Below are 21,522 nucleotides of genomic sequence, written 5' to 3' on the forward strand. Positions count from 1 at the left end.
TGCTAAACAACTCACTTGAGTCCAGGAAAGTTTTTAATGTGTTCTGTTCTTGATCTGTTCTGAAGCATTTTTAGGGTTGTGTAGATATGTCCTTAACACATAAACTATGCACAGTTGTGTCGTAATAAGTAATTTGGGAATTTCATCGATCTTACCCGCGGCTTTAAACCCTTTACCTGCTGTTACACATATGTATAAAACTAGGTTATAGGTCTCTCAAAAACTAGGTATGTCTTTCGTGGTCTCTGAAATGTGCGGGATGAACAATGAACTGTTTAGCAGCAACAGACCCTTAGTCCTCTTTAAGTATATGAGAAACTGCTGCACTGTCAAACCGCCAGCTTTCTTCAAGCCAGAGAATCAGGTTCACATTAATATTTCGCTGCAGCAGTGGCTCGTGTTATCCTGGAAACTGCTGCCTTTCTAGAAGCATTTGAAACTAAAAAGGCTCTTTTGCATTCCCAGAGAAGGTTTTAGTTTCTCATTAGGTTTTTATGAAGCTGTTACAATACCACAAGAGCATCTGTGAAACAGGAAAGGAAACACTACTACCACATCACAGGCTGAAATGTGAAACGAAATGTCCACATTATTAAAGTTGAACAATAAAATGTTAGGCTATAATATGAACAATTGATGGTATGTATAACTGGTGTAAACTGGATTATGAGGATTTACATTTAAGATTTAATATCTGCTGTGGTATGTGCGTGTTCATCCATATTAGTGACGGTCTTTGTTTTCGTTCAATGGAAAATATGCAGTAGAGGAACGAGCGGGACTTTATTTTAACATTCCAAGTTTGACCGATCCTGTTCCCTCAATTATTTTTGACTGTACTTTCTAATTAGTTTGGTTGGTTATACAGTGCATCCGGAAAGTATTCACAGCGCTTCACTTTTTCCACATTTTGTTATGTTACAGCCTTATTCCAAAATGGATTAAATTCATTATTTTCCTCAAAATTCTACAAACAATACCCCATAATGACAACGTGAAAGAGGTTTGTTTGAAATCTTTGCAAATTTATTAAAAATAAAAAACACAAAAAGCACATGTACATAAGTATTCACAGCCTTTGCCATGACACTCAAAATTGAGCTCAGGTGCATCCTGCTTCCACTGATCATCCTTGAGATGTTTCTACAACTTGATTGGAGTCCACCTGTGGTAAATTCAGTTGATTGGACATGATTTGGAAGGCACACACCTGTCTATATAAGGTCCCACAGTTAACAATGCATGTGAGCACAGACTAAGCCATGAAGTCCAAGGAATTGTCTGTAGACCGCCGAGACAGGATTGTATCGAGGCACAGATCTGGGGAAGGGTACAGAAACATTTCTGCAGCATTGAAGGTCCCAGTGAGCACAGTGGCCTCCATCATCCGTAAATGGAAGAAGTTTGGAACCATCAGGTCTCTTCCTAGAGCTGGCCGCCCGGTCAAACTGACCGATCAGGGGAGAAGGGCCTTAATCGGGGAGGTGACCAAAAACCTGATGGTCACTCTGACAGAGCTCCAGCGTGTCTCTGTGGAGAGAGGAGAACCTTCCAGAAGAACAACCATGTATATTCCAAAATATTTTTAAAAAATCATTTAAACCACACCGACCCTGACCAGGTTAAAGCAGTTCCTGAAGATGAACGATTAAATAAACGAAGCCCAGTTTAAACCAAACACATGAGCACGTCGCCACATCCAATATGTTCCCATGTTAATTAACATGGCCTTTCTTTATCCTCTAAGCTTCACATCTGAATGCCCACTCCCACCTGCATAAGAAGAAAAAGCCCCTGCTAACACACCTTTTTTTCTTGACAAGACACCTACTATGCAGATCTGTTAATATTTTGTTGTTAATGTTATTGAATTTCTTCTCCTTTTTTTGCCCTTTTTTGTAGATATTGATGAGTGTACAAGTAATCATAGATGTCAGTATGGTTGTGACAACATGTCAGGGGGGTACCGCTGCAGTTGTCCCCAAGGCTACACCCAGCACTACCAGTGGAACCAGTGTGTTGGTGAGTAACACAAATAAGTGAAGACCCAGTGTGTTTATTCTGTGTGTGTGTGTGTGTGTGTGTGTGTGTGTGTGTGTGTGTGTGTGTGTGTGTGTGTGCATGCGCACACGCTTATCTTTTATTACAAAAGGCTGACAGCCACAAATATTTTACTTCACCACTGACTTTAATATAACATTCCTTAAAGCCGTGTGCTTAATATGAGTAGCTTGCCAACAGTGATATTGTTGTAAACATGCTTCACTAGAGGCATTTGTTTTTTATTGTAAGCAATTGTTTAGAACGTTGTGTGTTTTTAATTAGATAGAAGAACAGCACCATCTATGGGACAGGGAAATTGTGACTTGATTGTGCAAAATAGTCACTTATGGAACCTCATTTATGTAATGTCTGTCTTTCATAAAGAAATCCATACTGTATATAATCAAGAAGGAATAAAATACTTTAAAAAAAAAAAAAAGCAACTAAATGTTAACACCACATCCACACAGCTCTTTATAAAAGCTTAACTTGTCTGTGTTGTAGATGAGAATGAGTGCTCCACTCCTGGCACCTGTGGCTCAGCGTCATGTTACAACACATTGGGCAGCTTCAAGTGTGCCTGTCCGCCTGGATTCAACTTCGAGCAGCTCTCCAGCAGCTGCCAGGACGTGGATGAGTGCGGCTCCTTTAAAAACCCCTGCAGCTACGGCTGCTCCAACACCCAAGGAGGCTATACATGCGGCTGTCCTCCTGGATACTACAGGGTCGGCCAAGGGTGAGGAGGACAAGTGGCATGCAAAGGGTATCTGGGCTCGGGGCGATATTACTAGGATAGTAAGATACATTATGTACACTGACGAATGCTGATTATTGCTGTCGTATAATTTACAGTTTTTAAGCACTTTTAAAACAGCCATTTTTTTACCATGAATACTGTGAAGCGTAACATTAGTGATTTCATACTATGATACTGATGCTACTGATGTTTCATTTTCAGTGCTCTTTTAATACCTGTATGTTGTCTGTTGTGTGAATTTTGAGGTTGATGAGGATATTTGCCTGTGTGTACAGGCACTGTGTTTCAGGTCTGGGCTTTGGAAAGGGTCAGCTGGGATCTGTCAGTGCAGCTAGTACAGCAGAGGATAATAGACTCGCTCCTGAAGACTGCTATGATTGCAATGTCAACAGTCCACATAAGAAAGGAATCCGGAAGAGACACACCATCCAGCAAACAGAGCCAGAGGAGGTAAAAAGAAATGAGAATATACAGCAGATATAGAATATAGATATCTCATGTCTTCATTTCTTCACTGATGGTTTTTATTGAAGGTGTAGTCACATGCCCCAGTAAATTCTCTAATCTAAATTAATTAGATTAAGTTCATTTTGAATCAGTGTTGTAAATTAAAATCTCCTATGAACTGTACAGTAGGTATTCTAAAAAAAAAAAAAGAGCTAATCTGTTATTCCACTAGGGGGCAACATAGAGAAAAACACTTAGGGCCATAAACAGCTACTGACAAAATGTAATTCTTCATTAGCAAGCTAGAAATTTGACATATAATCCAAATTCAATGTCCATTTCATTACCGTACAAATCGAATAGTTCAAGGGAGGGTGCTATTATATGGTAAAAGCGTAATTTAGAAAAATTGGTAAGGAATTGAAGTCTGTTTATCTGTTTAGAAAGTGATATACACTCATCGGCCACTTTAATAGGGACAGTTGAATGCCTGCTCATTCATGCAATTATCCAATCAGCCACACAACATCAGAATGGGTCAAATGCGATCTCGGTGACTTTTGGCATTGTGGCACGGTTATTAGCGCCAGGTGGGCTGTAGTATTTCAGAAACTGTTGATCTACTGGGATATTCCTGCAGATCAGTCTCTAGGGTTTACACAGAATGGTGCGGAAAACAGTAAATATCCAATGAAGAGCAGTTCTGTGGGCAATAATGCCTTGCTGATATCAGAGGAGAATGGCCAGACTAGGTTGAGCTGACAGGAAGGCTACAGCAACTCAAATAACCGCCCTTTTCATCCATGGTGAGGAGAAAAGCATCTCTGAATGTACACCACACTGAACCTGAATAGCAGAAGGCCACATTGGGTTCCACTCCTTTCAGCCAAGAACAAGAATATGAGACTACAGTGGGTACAGGTTCACTGAAACTGCACAGGTGAAAATTGGAAAAAAACATGGTGTTTTTTTTTTTTTTAAATCTTCAACTCTCAACTATGGTATCACGATACGATATCTTACGATACTATACCAGCTGAAGTATCACGATACCAAGTAGTATCACAATACCATGCAATATTGTGTTGACTCATAATTCAAATCTACAAAATGAACCAAATTTACAGAAATACGTAGATATAAATGAAAACAGACAAACCTCGCTATTGGAAAAACTCAAGAACAGTCATACAACTGGCAAGTAACTAATTCAATGTGCCACATATTTCATCTATTGTTCCCTACAGCAATGAAATAGTAAATCATGCAAATGGAATTGTCCTCAGAGAACTAAGAGTGAACACAACATTAGGAATAAAGAACTGAATTTGGATATGAACTCGCTTACGTATCAAACACAGCTAATTTTACAGGGTTCATATAGATGCTTCATAATTAAATTCCAGGACTTTTCAAGCACTATGTTTTGTTTTTGTTTTCAAGAACAATACAAGAGATGTCAATCAAATATATTCTTTATTTCTTCTTTTTAAAATTCCAAAATAAATTATAATAATAACTATAATAATAAAACATACCCATATATGGTGCCTTTTCCTGCCGTGCTGGACTAAATTTCCATTTCCCCGGCATTCACCATAACGTCAAGGTGAGTGACAGGAGCACTGTTCCAACATCTTTCAATGGAAAGTTGCTAAATGTCACTAGATGATGTCATGCGCTCATTATGTCATCACGTCGTATTGGTCTCTTGCATTCTGCCTTGTGTCAGTCCTTTATATCTATTTGACAAGGGATGATCAGAAGAGAGAAAGTGAACAGCTCTCACAGAACAGAACAGCTGCAGAGAGAGAGAGAGATATAGCTGTACCTGCAGCAGGAAAGCAGGACCTCGCGCTCGTGGGGTATTACTGGCCATTCTCTTTACATTTACATTTATGGCATTTTAGCAGATGCCCTTATTATCCAGAGCGACTTACATATATCTCATTTATACAACTGAGCAGTTGACTATTGGGCCTTGCTCAAGAGCCCAATAGTGGCAGCCTGGTGGTGCTGGGATTCGAACTCATGACCTTCTGGTCAGAAGTCCATTGTCTTAACCACTACCACCGCCTACAGAAAGTAGCTAAAGTTTGCCCAAAATGTCGCTAGATTTGCCGCTAAGTGCTTTTTTGAGGAAAAAGCGGGGTCTGAGAAGTGGACCGGAGCGGTCTCTGTTAAAACGAGTGAGTGAAGAGCAGGAGGAGGGTGAGGGGGAAGAGTGCAGCGGGGTGTCATTCTTTGAGTGAAAGGATTGTATTCATGTTCTATTGAAAATAAACACTTTACAGTTATGTAGTGATTATTTTCAAAGTTTACCCATACTTAAATTTCAAAAAGCCAAATTCAAGCACCTTGTATGAACCCTGATTTTATTATTTACACATTGATTGCATTGGTCCACTAGACTGATTTTTTATTTTTTTTGTCCAGCCAACTTGTCACTGACGTGCAATGTGACCTATCACCTCAAATTAGTTTTACAACCTTGGTGCAGTCTATGCTATTAGGCAATGATATTAAATGATTCATTTTTAATTGAGATCTTGAGACTGAGCCATATTACTTTACTTTGTTTTGGTCTGTGCAGGAAGCTCCAGTTATCCTGGACAGCGTGGACATGGAGCAGCCTCTGCTAGTGGTGCTCAACATATCCCAATGCAACAACAAAGAGCACATCCTGGAGCTGGTGCCTGCCATCAGACCTCTCATTCATCACGTCACTTATAACATCACAGAAGGCAATCAGGGTGAAATATTCCAACTCCGGCAGCGTGAGGAGCTCACCTACCTGCACTGCATACCTGAGAAAGCTATTCCAGGATTTTATATTTTGATGATCAGCAGTTCTCCACTTTATGATCATGCAGAGCTGCTGCAGTTAGAGGACAACAGGGACAGAGACTACCTCTCAGGTGAGCTAGGACAGAACCTGCACATGAAGCTGCACATTACATTACAGTAAAGCAGCACTGTGTGTCACTCTCATACCAAAAACCAGCAGCTCTCATTCTGAATGAATACACCAGCAGTAGGTTTGATATATCAGTGTTTGGCGGGCAATAAGATATTTTTTTTGTTGTTGTTTTACACAAGTGCCTGCAGTATACCTACAGTGATATTTCATTGTGCTTTTCTAAAATGTAAATGAACTCTATTTACGGGTCACACCTTCCATAAAGAAGGAGCCAAAGCTAAAACTGTAGACATGGTCTCATCCAATTCAATCATTCTGGTGCAGCTTCAACATCAGGTAAAGGCACGTCTTTAAAATGGCTGTATTCTTTTAAAAATGGTGACAGGATATATAATGGATATATAATGGTTATTAATGTAATATTATCCATAAAAGTGTGACAGTTGAACACTCCTATTCAAAGTGTATATTAATGAATGTATATATATTATAGGTTTTATATTTATCATTACTAATATATATATATATATATATATATATATATAAATGCATAATTGCCGACCAAAATCATAAACCAAGAAACCTAACAACAAACCTAAACCAAGAAAACCAGGATTGTTCTGTTTATACACTGCTATGTTAAAAGACAAGTTCATATTTTTTCAGATATTGTGTTCACTTTCTAGTATAAGATAACGAACAGCAACACGGGGGAACACAATCTTTATTTCCCCCAAATTGTGTGTGTTTATATTCAGTCATTTTTACATTCAGTTCACTTGCAACTGGAGTTGGATTAAAATACCCATCCACTATCAACAGTCAGATCCAGAATTAGAAAGATCTCAGTGTGATCTCACAGACCTTGACGATGGCATGGCTGGTGGTGCCAGATGGGCTGGTTTAGAGATTTCAGGAATTACTGCTCTCCTCGGAATTTCACACACAAAAAGTCTCTAGAGTTTACTCAGAAAAGGGCCAAAAGAAAAACCCAAAACCAACCAGTGTGTGGAAGTTCTGCAGGCAGAAACGCCGTGTTGATGCAAGAGGTCAGTGGAGAATGACTAGACTTGTTCAAAATGACAGGAAGGCCCTGGTAACTCAAGCAACCATTCTTTACAACAGTGTTGAACAGAAAAGCATCTCAGAACATCACCTGTCCACTTTCGCTGAGCCTGTGCCCACTGTTGTGTCAAAATATTAGATCAGATCAGCATTTTCTGAAATACTCAAACTAACCTGTCTGGTTCTCATATTTTCAGTGTGCGATTAAGCTAATTAACACCAAAAAATAGTAATGGTCCTAGTGAGTACAGTATGAGTATCTGATATAAATACAGTTGACTATATACAGACACAGTGAACTATTGTGGAAGACAGATTAGATTGAATTTATATTGAACAATAACAATAAATTTGATTTAATGTGCATGAGCTAGATTTAGATCACAAAGGATGCAACAGAAATGAATGTGGCCAACTTCACTGGCCATTTTTATTTGTAAAATGTTATGCAAATGTTATGAAAAACTTCAAAAAAAAAAAAAAAAAAAAAAAAAAAATATATAAATATATATATATATATATATATATATATATATATATATATATATATATATATATATATATATATATATATATATAAAGTCTTTTCAGTTATAGCATAAAGTAAAAAAGTCAGATTATTTTAGACAGAGGACATTATGCATGAATAAACCAAAAACAGACGAAAGCTTGAATAAACACGATTCGTGTTTATTACTATACTATATTACAAGACAAAAAAAAAGACTTTGGATTTAGTGTAGAATTTAGCTAAATAGTGTCCAGGAGTTTTATTTATTTATTTTTTTTATTAAGACGCTAATTTGCCATAAATGTGTATTTGCAATTTAAATTATATTGAAAGCAGAATTAACTGTAAATTCTGTCTCTGATTCATTCTGTTCAATGAAAATATTTTTATTAATTAATTAAGCTTGAGTATAATATTTATTCTGTAAAAGAAATGGCTTTTTTATTTAAATGAAAATCCTAACATACAGTATACGCTTATATAACATGGTCTAAAGATTGCACAGCATTTAACTGGTGAGAAAATCCAGAAATATGAGTTTAATTTCATTTAATTAAAGTGATAAATACATTGCTAAATATTGAGAAAGGCTACAAAAAGGCTATAAAAATAGTCATAATTGAAATTCACTCGATGCATTTTATCCTAATACGCCCCTTTGTTAATACACTCCTAATCACATATGAAGAATTTATCACTATTTGTAGAAAAAAAAAAAAAAATGAACTAACATTTTGTACATTTTATAAATAAAATGTTTAAATAATTTTCTTTAGGATGACTATGAAATTTTATTTGGTCGTTAACCCAGCTCATAAGCCTTCATAGTTGCTGGACAGAAAAATGTGCAGAGTCTAGAGCATCTTAAGACAGGACTAGCACGTTCTCATGTAGTTTCCATGCTCCCCCTATAGCTGACACAATGTTCCTGCATGAGTCTGAAACAGAAACGTTTGTCTCGTGCTCTAACACGCGATGGCAGTGCTGTTCCACCAACCACAATGAATACTAGTGATGGCCTTGTTGTACATGATGGCGATTAATCCAATGATAAAATACAGACATTTCTTACGTTGAATTTACATTCGATTTTTTTTTTATTTATTGCAATAAAGATGTACAAAGTATTGGTAACCTTAAATGTTAAAATGTTAGAAAAATCATTTGTGACAATTAACAGTACAATATATCAAAACATTACTCTTCCAACTAAGATCCAAATCGATCCACCCTTTTCGCTTGAGCAAAAACTCAACCACTTGCCAAAGCTCTTCTTTAAAAGGCATATAAAAGATAGAAATATAGACACAAAAACAAGGAAGAACAAAAGTTTGAAAAGAAATCAAAAAGAAACAACAACAACAAAAAAAATCAACATGCAATTCATTTAAAACAAAAAGGAGAAATCTAAACTAAAATAAATATTCATTTCTCCAGATTGCATTTTTGCCATTATTACTCCACTCCCTTAATTTATCTGGTTAGGCTAGAATGTATTTACAAGTTAGTAAAGAAATACAGTGTGAACTAGACGTGGGAGCTACAATGCTGACTTCTGCTTTTCGTCATTTATCATGGCTCCCAGCTCTGTTGGACTGAGAGCAACTGGGCTTTGGCTACACATGGACCAGTAGGTTGGTAGAAATGCAGCAACTTGAAAAACACACACACACACACACACACACACACACACACACACACAGAGTTGATCTGGAAGGTCTAGCACACAACAGCTGTGAAAGGCATATATGAAGTGCCCAGTTATCCCATGGTACAGTAGCCTCTACTGTCACAGCTACGTGTAGCTGTACATTTAGCACACTTATGTACAAACACACAGTAGGTGATTGGTACATTGTACACGTGTCACACGCACTAAATACACATTCTGTTTACACACTAGAGTATATATATATATATATATATATTTATATATAGTTATAAATATGAGTATATTCATTCAATTGTGCATGGCAGATTTCTCACATGGCGATGGGTGATGAACACACACTGTTGAGATGCAGTCTTGTCGGTATTTATAGTACAAAGTGCCCAACAAAGCACATCACACTATTAAGCATGTCTGTAGAGAAAAGCTTGAAAAATACTTTGCCAAAATGTGCGGACAGAGGACAGAACTGCTCGTTTTTCAGCATTAGTGTTTACATTCAAATGACATTTAAAGCAACACATCACATTTTTATAAAGACTACAGTAAGTGCAGAAAGGAGGCAGAGATATTTGTGTAACTAACCATTAGTATGTTGTAGAATTTCATCCCACCCCCCAAATATCCCCCCCTCCCCTCCCCAAGTCAATTTCTTTCATTTTTTTCAATGCCTCACTGGCTAGACCTCTGGTCAAAGAATTCGCATCAGTATCTTCCATGTCAGTCTCGTCTGGTCCCGTTGACAAAGAATGATGTAAACGGTAATTGAGAACGAACAATAAATGGTAAAAGCACTACAGGTGGCGGGAAATCCAATCCTGAGTTTGGAGGAGTCACTTTTTTATTACTAAATCAATGTCATGAGAAATGACTGGGAAATGAGTAGCACTCGTCTCGGTTCACCTGCATAGAGGAACTTCTGCATCCCGTACAACATCACCACGGACACGTGGACAACATTCTCATTCCCTCGGTCTACTTTTCAATACATTCCGAAACCTGTAGAATGGCTTCGAACAGGCCCTTGAGAACTACACTATAAACTATACAAGACAGGGAAGCCCCTAATTGTATGCTAACATATCTAAAAACAATAGGATGCTGAAACAGTCGATTCCAACTGTGTACACTGTAACATTAATAGGAGAGTTGGTTTAGGTCCAGGTAATGACAAGGATATTGATGTGGTTCACTGAAAAGGCTTACTCTGTAGCTACAACTTTGGACTGTATGAAAAACATGGCCCACTCTATGGGAGAAGACAAAATTGACACAGATTAAGGAATTTATATATTTAAAAAAAAAAAAAAAAAAAAAAAGACAACTGACACGTTACACATTCTGTTTTCATGCATCTATTGATCTGTCTACATCTGCATTTACCTGCTAATCGTCCAATCAACCAACCAGCCAGTATGGCTTATAAGATAAAAGCAGAAGTAATGATTGTTAACTTCTAAGGCAAAGTCATCCTCTATAGCAGAACCTGCAGATTTTGTGGAATTAGGTAAATGCATGTTCAAGAGGTTACATCATATTTGGTTGATTGTTCTTTGTGTGTCCATCACTTTATAGCAGCTTTGATGTCCCGCTGTTTGGGACAACTTCTTTTCAGACAAGAACCTGTCATCTTAAAGCCATAGGCTGTTCGTCTGCCCTTGAGGGATCAAGTTCTACAGTGTTCTGTTTAGAGTGCCCTTCAACCGTACATTTGAATTCACATCCAGGATTAGTGGAGGGTACTACACTAGGAACACTAAAACCCGTTCACAGTTTAAAGGAAGACCTGAAATATGAAAAAGAAAGAAACAAAGGATAAAAGGCAACTGGGGGAATAAATAAAACTGGTCAGAAAAAAACCAAAAAAAAACCAAAAATAAAACAAGAACCTTTTTTTTTTATGCTAAGTAGTGGAAACCAATGCCAAATGCCAGTCCACTGGCATTAAAAAAATAAAAAAATCACTGAAATGTAATAATTTTTAAATACCCAATTTGAAAGGTACTCTAATAAATCTACATTTACTTGCGCATACATCAGGGCAAAGTTTAATAATCTAATTTGATTGAACTGGAAGGCACATCTATAAGGCTATAAAAGGTGTTGCAAAGCATTCTGCATGGTTTTCTCCCAAGTAAGGAAAAGGGAACCCAGGGTGATTATTGCTGCTTCAAAAAGCAAAAAAAAAAAAAAAAATCTATATATATCCACAATTTATTGTGATGATTCTAATGATGCTAATGGTGATCAGAACAATATGTACTTCATGCTCAGATAGCTATGAGCCAAAGAAACATTGACCTTAAATAATTGAACAGGTTCTCATCTTGTTTTCCGATGCCTGGATGAAGCATTTCCAAAATTCTCGTTTTCAGTCTCCATGTAATTTCTCAGTGGCAGACATCACTGAGCAGCAAAAACGAAGAGCTTGCCAAAGATGATGCTCGCAGTCTCTGCATTGTCCATCACATTCGTTACCTGACAGTCCCAGGTAATCTACTTTCATTGTGTTGGTGTGTGCACATTTGTGTTAAGTGTCGGCAAAATCGTCAAGGTGTGCTTTACGGGATCAGTGATAATCAAATCGTTTAAGAGTAGAACGTGAGGACGCTCTGATGGTTGCCACGAACCAAGAGGATCGGAGGGAGGTCCTTGGACAGAGTGTCCAACCAGGACATGTACAGGGCACTGGATACCGCCCCTTTTCTGGCCAAGGGCATACTCCTGTTAAACAGAGAGAGGGAGAGAGAGAGAGAGAGTTAAAGGTGACATCATGCAAACTGAAAGCAGCTTGAATTGTGCAACACGCTTTTCTTTTTCACGTGTAATTACTTTTCCCTCTTTTTCTGTACAAAAGCTAACACTGACGTGGCATTACTAACACTAATAAAATGATGTTTTGTTCGAATATTAATGTCCTCGTTTAACTTATTTAACGTTGTGACACTTCTCAAAAAGATTACCAGCAAAAGGAAAAGGATCTAAACAAGAATATTTTACATGGTGTCGTATTATACAGAGAAGGGTAGGAGCTGGAACTTTTTATTTTTATTTTTTTAAGTTTGAAGGTTGAAATCAACCAGTCGCTCTGATTTGAGACCACCATTACATAATAATAATAATAATAATAATAAGATAGATAATTTATTGGTCCTCAAAGAGGAAATTTGTTTCCACCGTGGGTGCGTACAAAAACAAAAACATAACATCATACATATAAACCATCATAAACAATCACAGGCATAGTTGGGAGAAGGGGACAAAAGGAAAAACATCAGGATCATCATAAAACAAATGCATCTGGCATCACAATGACTGAGTACCTATGTGTTTAACGCTCGTATAGCCATAGGAACAAAACTCCTACCATAGCTGGCCTTTCTGCACATGGGTAGTCTATACCTGCGGCCAGAAGGAAGGGGGTTGAAATATTGATAAAGTGGGTGGTTTGGGTCATTCAAAATTTTATTTGCCTTCCAGAGCGTATATGAACTGACACAGTCCGATAAATTGGGGGTGGGAATACCAATAATTTTTCTTGCTAAATTAGTTATTTTCAAAAGTTTGTTCTTATTGGTTACTGTTAGCATATGGAAAAAACAAATGGCACCATACATAAGAACCAGTTCCATAATACTTTGATACAGAAGAAGAAGCAAACTAGGCTGGACAGACTTCTATTTAAGTTTACGAATAACTGTGAGTATCTGTTGACAGCACTTGTAAATACCTAGAGTGTGCTGATTGAAGTTGAGATGTTTATCCAGTATAATGCCCAGATATCTGAAATGCTCCACACTTTCAACCATCTCTCCGTTAATGGTAGTACTGGAAGGATGGGTCAGTGTTTTGGAAGAGCTAAAAACCAGTTCCTTAGTCTGATATTAAGGTGGAGAAAATTATCATCACACCATGTACTAAAATGTGCTATGGAGCATTGATAGTCCAAAAAAGAATCATTGTCCTTATTAAGCAATGCCACAATGGCAGTATCGTCTGCATATTTAAAGTAATGAGTGGTGGTGACTGGACTCTGATAGTCATTTGTATAGAGAATATAAAGAAGTGGACTAAGTACACACCCCTGAGGGGCACCAGTATTGAGAACAATAATGGGCGATAATGCTTTGTCCACCTTTACCACTTGTGATCTATTAGAAAGGAAATTATAAATCCAGTGTACTAGTGGTAATGGGACTTGCAGACACTGTAGTTTCTTGATTACCTGATGACGCTGAATTGAGTTAAAGGCGGAGCTAAAGTCAATGAAAAGAAGTCTGGCATAGTTTCCAGGAATATCCAGGTGTTGAAGTAGACAGTGCAAGACACAAGCCACTGCATCCTCTGTACCGCTCTTCTGTTTATATACAAATTGGAGGCAATCCAAAAAAGGTGAAACATATGGAAGCCTAATGTTTTGAACCATTTTCTCAAAGCATTTCATTATGATCGAAGTTAATGACACTGGCCTGTAGTGATTTAACTCTGTTGGATGAGTTTTTTTGGGAATAGGAATAACAACTGATGTTTTCCATGTGACTGGTATTGTTGAAGTACAAAGTGATAGAAGAAAAAGAGAATGAAGAATGGGGGATAATTCCAGAGCACAGTTTTTCAAGACCCGACCTGGAATTCCATCAATTCAATTCTGGTACTCTTTACCGGTATCAAGGAATCCATACAGAATTTAATGTAATCAGTAATAACCGAAGTCTGCTCATCAAGTTCTCCCTCAAAGACTTCCCAGTCTGTACACACAAAGCAGCCTTGAAGGCATGCAATAGCATCCTCCGACCATTGAGGGACGCTGTGTATTACTGGCCTGCGTTGTTTCAGCCGTTGTTCGTAAACAGGAAGTAAATGGATAACATTATGATCTGCTAATCCTAGCGGGGGGAGAGTAATAATAATAATAATAATAATAATAATAATAATCATAATAATAATAATAAAACCACCATTTGATGGTTAAAAGAGTGGCAGCTTGCCAGTGCTGGGATATAAATTTTCAACCTTCCGATCTGTAGCCCAGAGCCTTAACCACTATCCCACGACTTCCAACCACTGAGTGACTTGATTTTTCATAATCACGCACTCTACAGACAGACAGACGATCAACATGTCTGTGGTGGGGGCTGGAGACAAGAGCGGTGTCCAGTAAAACAGAACTATTATGGGTTTGTGGTCAGTGGAGGGGAAAAGAAAAAGAAAAGGAATGTCCAATGTTAGTATGACACAGTATGGAGTTCTCAGGTGTTTTACACTCCTGCATAGTGATACAGGTTTTCTGGCTGGATGTACTAGCACAGAGATGAGCTTAAATGCAGTGCTGACCAATCTGAACTGACTGGGACATTTTCATTCATCACAGAGTAATGGGTTTAAAGGTCATGTGAATGCCACAAGAGTGAAATGAAGCTAATTGTAAGAGGGAGATGATATTAAAATGCTGTTTCTGCTCGCCTGGATGTTCTCAATTTAAAAACAAATAAACAAACAAAACTGATTTAGAGCAGGACAGTTTCTCTGTTTTAAAATTAATTATCACAGGGCCAAGTTGGGGATTAATTAAGTGCTCACAGAAGAGGTGGGTCTTTATCTGTTTTTTGAAGCTAGTGACAGATTCTGCGGTCCAGATTGAGGTTGGAAGTTCATTCCACCACTGAGGAACAGTCAGTTTGAAGGTTCTGGAAACAGACCCCGTGCCTCACCAAGTAGGCACTGCCAGGCGTCGGTCGTTAACCGATCGCAGATTGCGTGAGGAGAGTGTTGAGGTAGGGGGGTGCTGTTCCAGACAAGGTCTTATACGTGAGCATAAGGGCCTTCAATTTGAAATGGGCGGCTACAGGAAGCCAGTGGAGGGAGATAAAGTGGGGGTATGATATGGGTTCTTTTGGGCCGGTTGAAGACGAGTCATGCTGCTGCATTCAGAATCATCTCAAGGGGGTTGATGGAGCTGGCTGGGAGGCCCGAGAGTAGTGCGTTGCAGTAGTCCAGTTTTGAGATGACAAGAGCCTGGACTAGTAGCTGTGTGGCCTGTTCGGTGAGATAGGGTCTGATTTTCGTGATGTTATACAGAATGAACCTACAGGACCGTGCAGTTGTTGAAATGTGGCCTGTAAATGTCTTACAGGTTTAAATCCTTACCGGTTTTAAAAATAAAATAAAATACTAGGAGCACACAGACAACTTTTGATTGACTTGTTGACGCAGCCAGCTCTACTTACATGACAATAAGGTTGGCTGTGCTTGAGTGCTCCTTCAGTAGCTCGTTCAGTCTGATCTGACGATTACTCTGCAAAGCAAACACACACACACACACACACACACACACACACACACACAGGGGTTAGTATGAAATGCTGGTGTTATGTTACAAGCTGAGTACAGACACCCTTATTTTACCTGCAATCTTTTATTTAGTAAATAGTGGCTCTTCTTACTCAAACTACCATAACGTCAGTATGTACAACTCGGCTGTATATAATGAGTATAATTACAACGCTGTTCTTATTTCAGGATATCTGTCTAGCTGGGAAAGCTGATAGGCCTCTCAGATGACAAAAGAAACTACAGTTAATGAAACACAGCCTATGCGCACCACGTTTACTGTGATGGAAACCCATTAACTAATCTCAGATTTCGAGCGTGTAAAGTTTTATGGAGGCTTAAGAGTATAGGACATGGAGGAAATTTTTTTGTATATTTTGGTGGGGACTATATGTCCCCACAAGGATAGAAATATCTGACAGATTTGACCTTTGTGGGAGATTTGGCTGATCAACATGAGGGAAGTAGTTTTTTTGTTCCCTAAAACCTGCAGCTTGTATTTAAAAAACAAAACAAAAAAAAACTAAACTAAAAGAGCCAAAAGGGTTCATTTTGGTAACTGAGATTAAGGTTGGATTTAGGTGTAGGCGTAGCGTTAATAAGTAAGACAAACAAGTGCGTATGTTTGTGTTGTGCGGAGGTGGTTGTCTCATCCCAACCTTGGCCTTGTAAAGCTCCAGCTCATTATCCGTGATTCTCCACGGCTCATCGGCCTTCAGCTTCTCCGCTGCCTCCTGCTCCATGTCGTCCTCTCTCAGCTTATACGGCTCAATCATCTGGGAAAAGTCTTCCACTCTGAAAAACACACACACACACACACACACACACACACACTGTGTATTATACACCATTGGGTAATGCTTTTTGTTAATCACCACAAGCAAAAATTATACTGCATTGATATCTCAAGTGGTCAACACGAGAAATGATGTCATATCTGACTCAGAGTCCAAAAAAATGCCAAAGACGTAATAATTCATGCACCTATAACTAGATTATATGTTGATTTTTTAGGTCACCTTGCAATACATAAGCACGTAGGCTTTTGGACATGCCAATCAGCCTACCATGCATGTCTTTGGACTGGGGGAGGAAACCGGAGTACCCGGAGGAAACCCCCACAGCACAGGGAGAACATGCAAGCTCCGCACACACAGGGCTGTGGTGGGAATCGAACCCCCGACCCTGGAGGTGCGAGGCGAACGTGCTAACCTACCGTGCGCCCTAAATTAAAGTCAATTTACTGAATAAATTTAATGACATCTAAACAACTATTCAGTCATTACTCAATCTATTCCAACAACCAGTTCATAAAACGAATAAAAAAAAATGAATACAGCAGGGTAGATGTAGTCTATTAATTACACTGCTGCTGTATTATTACAGAAGCCCCTATTTGGAAAAAAAAAAAAAAAGATTGACATGAAAAGAGGTAATATGCCTCACCTGGCAATACCAAGACCTTTCAGATCGCATGTGTAAAGATCAGAGACGCACCCAAGTGTTCAAAGCTAATTTACAATGGGTCATCCAAAGACTACTGCTGGGTTTTAAGTCATGTAAGGTTAGCAAATGAACTACCCTGCGCAAAAAAGAAGTCACATCCACCAACAGCAGCAACTTACTGGACTGTGTCTTTGCCTTTTTGTGCTTCCTGTCCAATCAACTCAACAAGATTCCAGGATGTAGGCTACATAGAGCTGAATGTGTGTGATTTATTCAACAAGGATGACAGAGCACAATCCCATAGAAAACACACACTGCCAGCATCCTTATTAAGGCAAGGGGAGGCATAAACGAGGAAATACGTGCCATACTGTATGTGACTAATTTTTGTGTTTAAAGCTTGTGTAGATGTGCCAGAGACATGCGGTGAGGACATAATCTTTTATTTAGAATACAATTAAATACATATAAATTCAGTGGTACCCAAGATAAGCAGAGTAACGGAGAGCCAGTTAATAATTCAAAAAGGCTATTTTTTCCCCCTTCCAAATGACAGGATCGTGAGAATCTCAACATTTTTGTGCATAATCACAAATTTGAGGGCAGTGTGATGAACGGGACAGGAAGCCGTGGTCCTACCTCTCAGTCTTGGGTTTTGTATTGATGTCTCCGAGGACTGTGATATCAGAGAAATCTATCCTGAACTTGCTGAGCAGCGTGGCCATCCTGAACAAAGTAAAACACAAAAACAGGTTACCAAACACCTAGAAAGCCATTCTGATGCACTATAGTACTGCAAGAACAGGAGCTTCAAAATAAAGAATGTGATGGCTTGCTGTGGATTTAAAATCTGAATTAGTTAAAAATATCTGTAGCTTTGGGAGAGATCTGCTGCAGGACTCTCTGAGGACCCTGGAGAGCAATTTCCTCAGGACTTTGAAAAACTTCAAAGGGAAAAGAAAAAAAAAAAACACAGCTGGATAAAGTAACATGATGGAAACTTCAGCCTAAAGTATTGAACAAAGCTGGAGGCCTTGATATATTTTTCTGATGAATAGAGTCTTAAAGTAAAGCTCAGTGGAAACATCACAGCAGGTGTAATTTTTGGAATAAACAACGACTTATTTCTCAAACACAATCTGATCTCAGTCCATCCTAAGCAATATACGTTATTCAAAATAGGTTGTTGAAACACAAACGGAAAATGGACATTTAATAAATAAATAAATAAATAAATAAATAAATAAATAAATAAAAAAGCAATACACCACCTGCATTCTCATGTGATACCAGAAATCTATTGAGTGATGCTTTCCAGCTATCTAAACCATCATATCTGCCAATGCACTACGGAGTACAGTGGGGGAAATAAGTATTGAACACATCAACATTTTTTTTTTTTTCAGTAAATATATTTCCAATGAGGCTATTCACATGAAATTTTCACCAGACTTTGGTATTAACTCAAGAAATCTGGAAATATAAAGAATTCACAGCATTAAGTCCATAAATAATGTTATGTGCAATAAAGTGGAATGACACAGGAAAAAAGTATTGAACATGCTAAGAAAAAGCAGTTCTCCAAGTTAAGGCAAGGAAACAGTTGAAATCCATAAGTAATTACACCTATCTGTGCAAATTAATTTCAGCTGGGTTAGTAAATTGATGGTCTATAAAAAAAAGGCTTTTCGTTACCAAGGTTTCACACAAGAAACATAACTTTATTAAGTTATTACACAACTTTATTTATGGACTTTAATGTTGTGAATTCTTTATATTTTCAGATTTCTTTAGTTAATACTGATGTCTGGTGAAAATTTCATGTGAATAGCCTCATTGGAAATATATTTACTGAAAAAAATGTTGACGCGTTCAATACTTATTTCCCCCACTGTATTAACCATTCACCAATGTCTTTGAAGGAACAAATAAAAATCATCACCCCGTTCGAGTGCATTTGATCAGCCATTTAACGTAAAATAAAAACAACAAACGGAGGCAGACAATTAGTTTTATATACAGCACGCAGTTCATTGGAAGCGAGCGGCCTCCACGCTTACCCCGGCACGCTGTGAAAGGAGCGAGCGCCGGCACGTTGCTAAATTTAGCCAACAAAGGAGCGGCAAGCAGCTGCAGAGGACAATGGGAAACATTTGTGTTGGACAAAGCCGCCACGTGGGTTCAGAGCACTCTTCGACACACAATAGTGCGAAACACAGTGCAGACACACTATGTGTAAATAGTTTTTTTATCCAAAGACAAACATTGCATATTAATGTGCATTAGTTCAAGCTCAGTGTGATAGGTCATTAATCTATGCTGGGAACATAACTAACAAAATAATCTCAGCAGGATGAGAGAAAAACCCCCCAGAATTTTACTACAAAAAGTAAGTGCATGTTGGTGAGTAGGATAAACAACAGCAGATCTGCCAATCCCAATGAGGAATAAAGCATTGTCCAATGTCAAAGGAAGAAACTGTAGTGTGCATAAACACAGGGATATACAGTAATCACCAACTAGTCTGTTTTAGTTAAAAGAAATGTAGAAATGTCTACATAAAAGAATGGAGGAAAGGTTACAGTAGCAAAGTTTACTTCCTACCTTACTATTCTAGAAAAATGTGTTCTGTAGAGCAATTAATCAGAAAGTGTGCATGTACCGTGGTGCTTGAAAATTTGTGAACCCTTGAGAATGCTCTATATATCTACGGGCTCAGGTGGAAGAGCGGGATGTCCACTAATCATAGGGTTGGCAGTTCGATTCCCGGACCACATGACTCCACACGCCAAAGTGTGTGGCAGTGAGCCAAGACTGAGCGCCTTGCATGGCAGCTCTGCTAGCATTGGTGTGAGAGTGTGTGTGAATGGGTGAATGAGGACCTTTGGAATTGCTAAGGTTAAAAAAAGCCATATAATATAACTATATAAGTCTAAAAGACCATCTACAAAAAAAATTATGACCTAAAACATCAGATCTTCACACAAGTCCTAAAAGTAGATAAAGAGAACCCAATTCTTGGTCATTTACTTATTAAGGAAAACGATCCAATATTACATATCTGTGAGTGGCAAAAGTATGTGGTTAATTTGAAGGTTAAATGAGAGTCGGGTGTTTTTAAATCAGTGGGATGACAAATCAGGTGTGAGCGAGCACATTTTATTTAAAGAACATAGATCTATCAAAGTCTGATCTTCACAACACATGTTTGTGGGAGTGTATCATCACAAACAAATGAGTTGTTGATGCTCATCAGGCTGGAAACGTTTACAAAACCATCTCTAAAGAGTTTTGACTCCACCAATCCACAGTCATACAGATTGTGTACAAATGGAGGAAATTCAAAACCATTGTTACCCTCCCCAGGAGTGAAGACCAACAAAGAGAGCAACTCACTCCAAGAGCAAGACATGTAATAGTCCACAAGGTCACAAAGGAGCCCAGGGTAAATTCTAAGCAACTAAAGGCCTCTCTTACATTGGCTAATGTTAATGTTCATGAGTACATCATCAGGAGAACACTGAACAACCATGGTGTGCATGGCAGGGTTGCAAGGAGAAAGCCACTGCTCTCCAAAAAGAACAAAAGACCCATCTGCAGTCTGCTAACAATTACATGACCAAGCAAGAATGCTATTGGAAAAATGTTTAGTGGATGGATGATACCAAAATATAACTTTTTGGTTTAAATGAGTAGGGTTATGTTTGGAGAAAGGAAAACATTGTGTTCCAGCATAAGAACCTTATCCCATCTGTGAAACATGGTGGTGGTAGTATCATGATTTGGGCCTGTTTTGCTGCATCTGGTCCAGAACAACTTGTTACCTGACTTGTTACCAGCTTTTTAATGAATTCTGAACTATACAGGTGAATTCTAAAGGAAAATGTCAGGATATCTGTCTGATCTGAATCTCAGGAGAAAGTGAGTCATGGAGCAAGACAACGACCCTAAGCACACAAGTCGTTCTACCAAAGACGAATAAAGTTAATGTTTTGGAATGGCCAAGTCGAAGTCCTGACCTTAATCCAATAGAAATGTTGTGGAAGCAAGCAGTTCATGTGAGGAAACCCACCAGCATCCCATAGTTGAAGCTGTTCTGTACTGAGGAACGGGCTAAAATTCCTCCAAGCCGAGGTGCAGGACTGATCAACAGTTACCGTAACGTTTAGCTGCAGTTATTTCTGCATAAGGGGGTCACACCAGATACTGAAAGGAAAAGTTCACATACTTTTGCCACTCACAGATGTGTAATATTGGATCATTTTCCTCAATAAATAAATGACCAAGTATAATATTTTTGTCTCCTTTGTTTAATTGGGTTCTCTTTCTCTACT

At 38.4% G+C, this 21,522-nt stretch overlaps 2 protein-coding genes across 7 annotated transcripts in view; one reads left to right on the forward strand and one right to left on the reverse strand.

Annotated features, from left to right (window-relative positions):
* The window catches only part of LOC128620215 (fibrillin-2), a 75,012-nt gene extending 68,377 nt beyond the window's left edge, over positions 1-6,635 (forward strand). For both annotated transcript variants that reach the window (XM_053644982.1, XM_053644983.1), the window contains 4 exons: positions 1,903-2,022; positions 2,548-2,779; positions 3,076-3,250; positions 5,841-6,635. In XM_053644982.1, coding sequence (XP_053500957.1) covers positions 1,903-2,022; positions 2,548-2,779; positions 3,076-3,250; positions 5,841-6,215 — 902 coding nt within the window. In that variant the 3' untranslated portion in view covers positions 6,216-6,635. The remainder of the gene's footprint in view (positions 1-1,902; positions 2,023-2,547; positions 2,780-3,075; positions 3,251-5,840) is intronic.
* A 1,621-nt stretch (positions 6,636-8,256) lies between these two features.
* slc12a2 (solute carrier family 12 member 2) overlaps positions 8,257-21,522 on the reverse strand; it is a 73,700-nt gene continuing 60,434 nt past the window's right edge. For all 5 annotated transcript variants that reach the window (XM_053644544.1, XM_053644542.1, XM_053644540.1 and 2 more), the window contains 4 exons: positions 17,828-17,914; positions 16,402-16,537; positions 15,640-15,707; positions 8,257-12,136 (listed from right to left, as the gene is read on the reverse strand). In XM_053644544.1, the coding sequence (XP_053500519.1) occupies positions 12,001-12,136; positions 15,640-15,707; positions 16,402-16,537; positions 17,828-17,914 (427 nt within the window). In that variant the 3' untranslated portion in view covers positions 8,257-12,000. The remainder of the gene's footprint in view (positions 12,137-15,639; positions 15,708-16,401; positions 16,538-17,827; positions 17,915-21,522) is intronic.

The sequence above is a fragment of the Ictalurus furcatus genome, chromosome 16 (genome assembly GCF_023375685.1).
Source record: "Ictalurus furcatus strain D&B chromosome 16, Billie_1.0, whole genome shotgun sequence".
NCBI classification, from domain to species: domain Eukaryota; kingdom Metazoa; phylum Chordata; class Actinopteri; order Siluriformes; family Ictaluridae; genus Ictalurus; species Ictalurus furcatus.